Source organism: Coffea arabica, chromosome 10c (assembly GCF_036785885.1).
Source record: "Coffea arabica cultivar ET-39 chromosome 10c, Coffea Arabica ET-39 HiFi, whole genome shotgun sequence".
Lineage (NCBI taxonomy): Eukaryota > Viridiplantae > Streptophyta > Magnoliopsida > Gentianales > Rubiaceae > Coffea > Coffea arabica.
The window spans coordinates 1,648,101-1,657,797 of record NC_092329.1 but is presented as its reverse complement, the minus strand read 5'-3'; the positions used below and the strand labels follow the sequence as shown (position 1 = coordinate 1,657,797).

Genomic DNA, 9,697 nt, shown 5'->3' with positions numbered 1-9,697 from the left:
AAACTAGTATACCTTACCTTCATGGAGATGATCTGCGAAAATATTTATTGTAGTAGGAAGGTGGGTGAGGAGTGTTAGTTGGAGTAAGGTATGTAAGGAGTGTTAGTGGGAGTTAACTTCTTGGCTGAGGAAAACGTGGGAGTGTTAGTTGGAGTTAATTTCGTGTTTGAGGGAAAGGTGGGGGTGTAACGTACCCATGATTTTTTTTATGAAATAAATTAAATGCAAAATGCTAGAAAATAGAGTTGAGAGTGGGAAGGTTTGTGAATGCTTGTTGCTAAAAATTCCTTCTCAAATTTATATAGATATAGATAGATATAGATTAGTCACCGTAACGGTGAAGCGGGATTATTTGCCCCCAAAATTTCTAGAGTCTCTTCCATTGAAGAAACTTTGGGAAATACACCGTAAATCTCTCCGAAATTTTCTAAAACTTTTTTTTTTTTGAAAAAAAAATTGAAAACTTTGGAGACAAATAATCCTGCTTCACTATTAACGGGAAGAATAGGCAGAATGGCTTGATTAAAGCAGCATTTTAGAAGTTCGATGGGATGTGTAACTAAAAAAAAGCATAATGAACTAGATTAAAAATTATAATGGCTTTGAATCACAACATCGTCGGCCTCCACCATAATGGCTTAAGATGAAGATTTGACCCATTAATGAAACTTGTGTGTGACCTCCGTTGGCATTAGCAATGAGCTCATAGCTGGATAAGTCCCGTCACTAGTGGCGGAAGAAAGAGGAAACCAACCAACTCTTCCACTTAGGCTATTACGTGAGGAGTGCCGCATCACAGCTGTCCCATGGCCCCAACCAAACAGCTTTAACGAGTTAAATCATACCCTACCCAACTGAACAACATGGATGCACCACACCGTCACCGTCTTCTTCTCTCTAAAGTCTAAACTAAAATTGCCACTAATCTAAAGTCCAAACTAAACAGTAGTCTTCTTCTCAAAACTTCTCCTTCCTGTCCCGTGAATGAAAAACAGAAAGAGATCAATCAGACACACCCCCCGATCGGATCGGATCGGATCGTTCTTTAAATAGATAGATTCATTGAACAAACTGGTCAACTACTTTTTTTTTTTTTGTTTTTTCTTTCTATTTCGAAAAGTACACTGCTAGTATTAAAACTACAGGTAACAAAATGAGTATAGATACATTGGTCATGGCGAATTTGACAACCCTGAAAAACCACCCAGTACTTGCAGCAGCAGGTGCCCCTCCTTTCAGTTTCAGTTTCAGATTCAGTTGGTGTGCATCAGGAGCAGTCACAGCTGGTCGGGAAAACAGGAAACAGATGAGGGGATCTTCTCCTTCCGGGATGGTTACTGAGGTTGGGCCCAAGGCGAGGAGGATGAGGAGATCGGGGGCAAGAGCGACGATAATGATGATGGGGAAGTACAAAGGCACCCAGATGAGGGAGAAGCAGCTGACGGAGATGATAGAGAAGAAGGTGAGGGAAGCGAAGGAGGTGTGCGGGGAGGACGGGAAGAGCGACGAGTGCAAGGTGGCATGGGACGAAGTTGAAGAAGTGAGTCAGGCCAAGGCAGATCTGCGTCTCAAGCTGGAGATCATGCACCAGGATCCACTTGAATCCTTCTGCCAGGACAATCCCGAAACTGACGAATGCCGTATGTATGAAGATTGAGAGAGAGAAAGGCGTGTATGGATTGAAGATTACAGCTACTGATTTTATTATTATTTTTTTTTTTCCGTTTGGTCTTTCGTTAAATTTCCTACTACCATTACAAATGGTTCAGCTACCCTATTATGTACTGTACTGGTAGAGTATAATTAATAAAATGAATGGTTCAGCCAAGTACGAGTAGAGTATTTTGCTTGCTAAATGCTAATACTACTCTCGGATCTTTTTGTTTGGCTTCCCTCTCCTCTCTGTGACGTTTCCTCCTCCTCCTCCTCCTCCTCCTCCTCCTTCAAGATCTCAACACAAACTACTACAGTACTGTGTACTACAATGCTTAAAATATGTAAGTAATTTTTTATAATGGCAGCAAGCACCCTCGAGTTTTAAAAACTATTTATGGTCCATCCATCCGCCGAGTTAGATTTTCTGATTTTCTCTCACATCCTAAATTGTTCTTTAATACTACAAAACTAAAAAAAGAATACCTTCGGTTAGGGGTACTGATGATAATAGATTGATTAGTAATTAATTATACCTTAGGGGCATTCTTCATCCTCAGTATGATTAGCGCGCACTTTTCTACAGAAAAAATCACTTGAGCCTAGCCTTTGCTTATTAAGTGTACATTTTTTGTACATCGATACAAACCATATCGCTTCGGAAGAGAAGAAAAAAAAAAAAGCCTTTTTGCCACTTTACTTGCCACTGGTGGGAGAAAGTAGAAACCCGAAAAGGAAGGAAAGAGCGCATTTGAGAAACTCGACTGATACAGGGAAAGGAGAAACTTACGAACGAAATGTCCCTTCTCCTCCTCCAGTTCCACCCTTGGTCCTCGTCATCTTCATCCGCACGGTCGCTACTGCCCTGTGGTTTCTCGACACGGGGAAATTTCGTGAGACCGAGGCTTCCCTTTTCCCGCTTCAAAGCTTCATGGCAAGAGGTACTCCCTCCCCTCCCCTCTCCTTTTACTATTACTAGGCACCAGTCACTCACTGGTACTAGTTTTTATGCTCTGTTTTATTTTATTTTTTTGATAAATTAGACTGGTATTGTATATTTGCGTTTGTATGCATGACTTCTGAAGCTTGCTGGCGTTTTGGTCCTCTCCGCCATCCCTTTCACCGCCGTCAAAGCCATCGCCAATAGTTCTCTTGGCGACTCCCTTCGCAGGCAAATGGAGGAAAGGAAGCAGGCTGAGCTCCAGAATTCTTCCAAGCTTAAAGCCCTCGCCCAACTCGCTAGAAAGGACAGGTGATGAATGGACCTCCATTTTTGCTTCAATTAAGATGACTTAGTAGTGAAAAAGCCTAATGCTGGAAGATTCTCTCTCTCTCTCTCACGTTCTTACTCCTCTTATCTCAATTGAGTGATCAACAATGTTTGGACCTTAATTGCACTTCCACCAGAAAGTGGTTGCATCATTTTTCATTTCTGACGTTTTGCCACTCTTACAAGTTTTCATGAGAAAACGCTTCACCAATTCATTATATAACATTCGCTTAATGACATGAACAGCATGTGGTATGGAGAAGATCGACCTCGTTGGCTTGGTCCAATCCCATATCAGTATCCTGCCTATCTGACTGGAGACCTTCCCGGGGATTATGGCTTTGACATTGCTGGTCTCAGCAAGGATCCTGTTGCCTTCCAGAAATACTTTAAGTATATAAATCATTCCTTAAATCCGCATGTTTTCACATATTTATTACTGGTATAACCATTTGAAACTTTCATGCTGAGGTAGATAGTTAAAGTTATTTCTGCAAGCTCAAGTTACCTTGCAACTTTTTCACCCTTAAACATCCCATTTCCATTTGGCCATTTTTTGATGGTTTGGATTATGAATATGCTAGTTTCAGATATAAATGGGACTTGGCCTCTATTTGTTTGTATTTAAAGCGTTTCAAGGCAGGAAATCGCATTGGTTGAAAATGTTTCACATGGATTTTGATTGTTGTCTCAGTGACAATTTCAAAACCATTCTTCAACTGAATAGTCAACAAGGACACGGCACGGTCTCTATAATAGTCACAATATCTAAATCCTAAGTACTTTGTGTTGTTCATTCAAGCCACTTTGTCTAGGAATCTTGAGATTGGGCATTCCCTAATACCTAGCACATGAAGGCCTTCCTTCTTTTGTTATTTTCTTTCCTTAAGTGTTTGAACACTTGAATCTGGCTTTTTTCCAGTTATGAAGTACTGCATGCCCGCTGGGCTATGCTTGTTTTCCTTGGTGCTTTGGTTCCAGAATCGTTGGATATGTTGGGAACCTTTCACTTTACTGAATCTGTCTGGTGGCTTGTTGGCTATTCAAAACTTAAGGTTAGTATCTTCCGTCCCTGTGAGATGTATCAGAATTATAAGCTGAATAGCTTCTCTATTGCTGTCCGATATCGTCAGTGGTTTCTTGATCAGTTAAAGTTCCCCAATTGTGTCCTCACCACGTGACGTGATAATTTTTCTTAGTGGCGCAATCTACTAGGATGCTAAATAATATCTGATTCTTTTATGATTTCTTGAAAATTCCAGACAAACCTTTGGATGTATTTCTTTTCTCTGTTGTTCCCTGTTTCCTTTTGTCTATGTGCAAAATGTTGCACATATTCGAAGGTAGTGTCTAGTTATGTTAATATTGGGGTTCCTCCCACTATCCCATGTGGCCACACTTGAAGATGGGCTGATGGCTCTCATGCGTGTTGACAGGAGAAGGCACCAAGAAAAATTAATTTAGTTCATTCCGCTATTAGCAATCCATGGATATGCCAATGAACCATGATTAATCACTCAAGAAAACAAGCTTTCTTGCCTAGGGTTTGAAATATTGATTGTTCAGTCATGTATATGCCTTCATAATGCGCGTGTTACCAGAACTTGATGGATTCTATTACATGTCTTGGAATTATCTGTACACATCAAAGTGCTGCTGCATTTCACCTTACGGAAAAGCCTTGTGCACTTGGTCTGGTTTTTTAGATACTGACATACATTACTGTTACTAATTGCTTCTGAATTTTTGATTTTCTTTATAGATGGTTGTTGCATGTCATTTGCAAATAGGCTCTTTTCAATCACTTGGATGAATTGTTTTTATATGTTTATCGAGTATGTTTATTATTAGAAGCTCATTAGTTATAGTTCTAGTAATGCTCAACTAATACAGCGTAAAGTAATATAAGAAATCTTGGAGGAGCTACTGATCTCTCCTTCTTGATCATTTTTTACACAGGTGTGTGGTTTACATCTGCAAATTATTGGTTATTCACTTTCATTTCTTTTCTAATCTTGATCATTTTAAGGGAGATACACTAGACTACCTGGGCATACCCGGACTTCATTTGGCTGGAAGTCAAGGAGTGATAGTTATAGCCATCTGCCAGGCTCTTCTAATGGTAACTAATCTTTTATTTGATGAGTTTGTGTTGATTGTTCATGGAATTGGAGTAATCTGTTAACTGATGCTGGTAATGTGTTACTGCTCCATTGATTCAGAATGTGCTTAGTATAGCTTACCATAACTAAATTGTTGAAGCTAAAGGACCATCTCAATGATTTGAAGTTGCCCTCGCAAAAGTTTTCAAGGTGATGTAAAGAAAAACTCACCTGGGGCTCATTAGCTTTGGCTTTGATCTCCATTTTCTTTATTATGGCCTCCAAGCTTAAGCCTTGATTTTATTTCTGCTCATTGCAACTATTGTCCACTGTCCTATTATTTGACTGCTGCCTTGATAAGTTTGGAATCTCACCATACTGGGATCTGTCCTGCATTCATTGGAGGATGCAAGGGGCGGTGGGATGGGCACCTGCCTGCCTCCAAGATTTTAGAAAGTCTTCTATATCCACCAGAAAATTGTAAATGTTTCACATATATCATTGTAGAAATTAGGTTTTGATACCCCAAGATTTTAAAAGTCCTCTTATATCCTTCAAAATACTAAAAGTTTTCACTTATATCCTTGTGAATGTTATCCTTTGTCCCCCAAATTTCTTACAAAGGTATAAGAATGCCACTAAGTATACACCTTCATAAATCTTGCCCTTAAAATCCCCAGCTCTGGTTCCTGGTGGGGTTGTACTTGTTGAGTTCTTTAACCTTTTTGACTCTTTAACTTGTCAATTCATTTCTTGGTTGAATAAAATTAAGTTGGTGGTAGAATTTGGTGATAGTAGCTGTTGCATATAAAACACCCCTTGATGTAGTATGTTTTATATAAATGGTTGGTCCTTCTATAGAAACTTGGAGTACCTTTCAAACATATGTTCTTTAACATGTAATCAACTGACAGGATTAAATGGCAGACATGCTTATCTGACGTCTAAACGTGGTTGTAAACTGATAACTGCAGACTAGAAGGGCAATTAAAACCACATCAAATCAATATATTTGTTTGTTCAGCAGAAGAATAGAAGGAAAATAACATTTTTCTGGGCTACTTTGTGTAGGTTGGGCCAGAGTATGCTAGATATTGTGGGATTGAGGCATTGGAGCCTTTAGGTATTTACTTACCTGGTGACATTAATTATCCTGGAGGTGTGCTTTTTGACCCTTTGAATCTTTCTGAAGATCCTGTAGCTTTGGAGGAACTGAAAGTAAAAGAAATAAAAAATGGCCGCCTAGCTATGGTCGCCTGGTTAGGTTTTTATGTTCAAGCAGCTGTGACAGGTAAAGGCCCTGTACAGAACCTCCTTGACCACATCTCAGATCCCATTCACAATAATATCGTTTCCTTTCTGAAATCTACATAATGTAATCAATGATTTGTATACTGTAAAGTTTAAGCATATAAACTCTTTTTACTGTAAATACTTTGATGCTGTCTATATCAAATGAACGACATTATTAATCTTTAAATTCCGATTACTTTGTGAAAGTAAAAGTATACTCTTTATCTGTTTGTCAATCTGCCTTCTCTTTTTGAATAATAACTCATTAACTGTTTTACCATATGCGAGAAGCAATAAATATGGATGCTATAAACAAGCTTGCCGTAAACAAATAATAAACAATTCTGGTGAGACCACCAACTGATACCATACTACTTCAGTTTGATGGGTAAGTTGGCTTCACATTGTAGGGATGCTAGCATTATCTTTTAGAGCATAGGTACATATGAAATCAATTAGATATTGATAATTAAATTCTTGTTAAATGTCCTTGTTTCATGGTATACTTTTTTATGCTTTTCTTTCCCCGAATCTTTTGAGAATGATGGAATGAAATAAAAACAGAGAAACAATCTTTGCATTCATGCTGACGAATAGTTGTGTTTCAAATTTTAGTTTTACTGTTTTGCCTTGTGGAGACTGGGGGAAGGGAAGGAATTGTGATTTGAGATTCCTGCCCTCAGGGAGGAGGAGGGGTAGATTGGGGGAAGGAGGCATTGTGAGAGATGACCCAGACTTTGTTTTTTGAAGGGTGACCATTACAACTAGTTCACACCTTGATCTCATATCTCCTTTCGGATTCTGGAGTAAATTAAGATTTCAAGATTGTTTGATTTTGTATTTCAAGAATTGCAAATAAAAAAAAAAATCTATATAAAAACGAGGTATTACAGTGAGCTGCCCGTGAAGATGAATAATTTGTAAGAAATATGATTGGGGTAAATCAATGGATATATATATATGTTTAATCTACTGTTCATATGATAGCTCTGATTTTATGATCTCTTCTAGGAGGTGAGACTGGCTGTTAGTGGACCTTACTTTCTGGAAGGGGGTTCTTTCCTATGGGCATTCGTCCAATGTATTAAACAAGACTTGTGAACTGAAGGATCTTGGAATGGGCCAGCTTGTATTATGCAGTTGGGGTTTTTTTTTTTTCCACAGTTGGACTATGGCTTTATTTTTGTTTTTAATGTCTGCTTGGACTAGAACCTTGTGGCAGATGTTATCTGTCGATGCTATCAATTTTGACATCAAACCGCCTTTCTAACAATCACCAACTTTTTGCCCAATTACCTGAAGCAGAGGGAGATATAGGTCAAATAAGAGCCAGCAATAGGATGAACTCTATTGCTTCCCCTCGATGATGTTCAAATAAGAGGCGGCAATGGAATCTATTGCTCCCCCTCCTCAAGTTCAAGGGACAGAAGATATGAAACTCCATCCTCTCTTCCTTTCATGGAACTTAGAAAACAACCAGGATATACTGGATAGTTCAAGAAATAAGATGAGGTACGAGTATCAAGCCCGTCTATGTTTTTTATTTGAAAAATAGTTCGAGTTCAAGACCATAGCTAGGGCAAGGTTTGTAAAATCGGAATCCTACGTAGGATCGATTTTAGTTTCACAGGATCGGATCGTAGGATCGGATCGGAGAATCGTAAGATCCTACCAAAAGCTCCTAATTGCAATTAAAGGTTGCAATTCTTTGATAAATTACAAATATATCACAAATATTTTCATTTACTTGCAAAATGGAGATTCGTATTTCACAAATTTACAAAAAAATTGTAGGATCGTACGATCCTACCGATCCTGCTACGATTCTATGCGATCCTACAGAGATTAATATGATTTGCGATTCTGAATAAGAGATTAATATGATTTGCGATTCTGAATACGATCCGGATCGATTTTGGTTATCCGGATCGTAGGATCTAATCGCGATTTTGACAACTATGAGCTAGGGGTGGCAAACTCGTAGAGGAGAAGAAAATATAGCAACTAACTTTTCAGTACTGGCCTCCATATAATATATGCTCAATAAGCTGCTGATCTTAGTTCCGCGACCATTGTAAAACTGATGATTGTGTTGGGTGTTTGTGTTGATAATTCATTTTGGTAGTTCAAAATGATGTAGGAAGGGATTAGACTTTGGAATTGGGACCGTGCAGCTGCTGTGTGTTATCAGTTATCTAGGACGGACCATGTAAATTAGTCTGTCGTGTTGCTTAAAAGTTAGGACCCATCGCTGATTTTTTTGTTAAGAGTTTTGGTACCACATTCGATAGTCATTTTGAAAGTGGTAATTCCGGACTTGGGCACACGCTGAGCATGGGAGGTGGTGCTTTCATCAAAGGATAGGATATAATAGTGCACAGGTCACGTCCGGTGCCGATCGTGCATGTCATGTCATTGCCGGTCCTCATTGGAATTGCTTTTATCACGCGAACGAACTGGTACATCTTCGAAGGCACGTTTTGATTGTCAAGTCAAGGTTGATTTTGCAAGTTTTGTTCTTTTTCTGGTTTCTTTTTTATTTTCTTTAAAATTCCTTTTTGTGGGTGGATTTTTAAGGCTAAGGAAGCTGCTGTTTGGATTGGTTGATTTTGGTGTGCTCGTTACGGTTGTAGTAGTAGATTTTAGTGTTTCTTAAGAACATTGAAAAAGTGCTTCGTCCACAAGATAGTTTAGCTAAGAGAGAAATTGGCCAAATGAAATAATCATGGGTCCCTAGTTCAACTCTAAAAAGAAGGGTTCCTTTTGCAAAACACACAAGGGCGTTTCTGATTGTTATTGTTTAGGATTTTTGACGCCTACAATAGCGTAAATGAAAACTTTGGAGCAAGGAGTTTCTAGTAAGAAGGTTGAAGAAAGTGAATCATGCCTGCGAGAAGGGAGGTTGCAAAATGTTAGGCATATTTTAAAAAACCAAAAGTCTTTTCAGAGGTTTAGTAGTTTTAGAGTTATATTTTTTATTTGATGACTAGATTAAAATTGGATGTCAAAGTTGGTTTAGGAGACGTGATTGAGCTGTGTTTGGGAATTAGAATTAGAATAGATATCATGTTTATGCCTCTATTTAAGGACTTAATAAAGTCCTACATATCTTAAAAATTTTTATAAAAAAAATATATTGTAACGATTTGATGTATGAAAATTTAAAATGTATTCACAAAATATGTAAAAAAAAAATAAAAATTTATCAGTTCAATAGCACACGCGGCGGTATCGAGTCCTTTTTTTTGGAACTTTTTAGCACCAACTACCCACAGTGGTACAAAACCGACTGGCCTTTTGTATTAGCACAAAACATGACGCCGGAGAAGTAAAATTAATATCTCAACCTTTTAATGGCCAATTAAAAGATTGTTGATCT

At 38.4% G+C, this 9,697-nt stretch overlaps 2 protein-coding genes across 2 annotated transcripts; both read left to right on the top strand.

The window, feature by feature from the left end:
* The first annotated feature begins 862 nt into the window (after nt 1–862).
* Nucleotides 863–1,828, top strand: LOC113712260 (calvin cycle protein CP12-2, chloroplastic). The gene has a single exon (XM_027235591.2). The coding sequence runs from the start codon at nt 1,154–1,156 to the stop codon at nt 1,655–1,657; it is 504 nt and encodes a 167-aa protein (XP_027091392.1). The 5' UTR covers nt 863–1,153; the 3' UTR covers nt 1,658–1,828.
* A 492-nt stretch (nt 1,829–2,320) lies between these two features.
* Nucleotides 2,321–6,505, top strand: LOC113712259 (chlorophyll a-b binding protein 7, chloroplastic). The gene is made up of 6 exons (XM_027235590.2): nt 2,321–2,594; nt 2,739–2,905; nt 3,170–3,316; nt 3,846–3,978; nt 4,953–5,045; nt 6,097–6,505. The coding sequence occupies exons 1-6, from the start codon at nt 2,451–2,453 to the stop codon at nt 6,397–6,399; spliced, it is 987 nt and encodes a 328-aa protein (XP_027091391.1). The 5' UTR covers nt 2,321–2,450; the 3' UTR covers nt 6,400–6,505.
* Nucleotides 6,506–9,697: the final 3,192 nt, after the last annotated feature.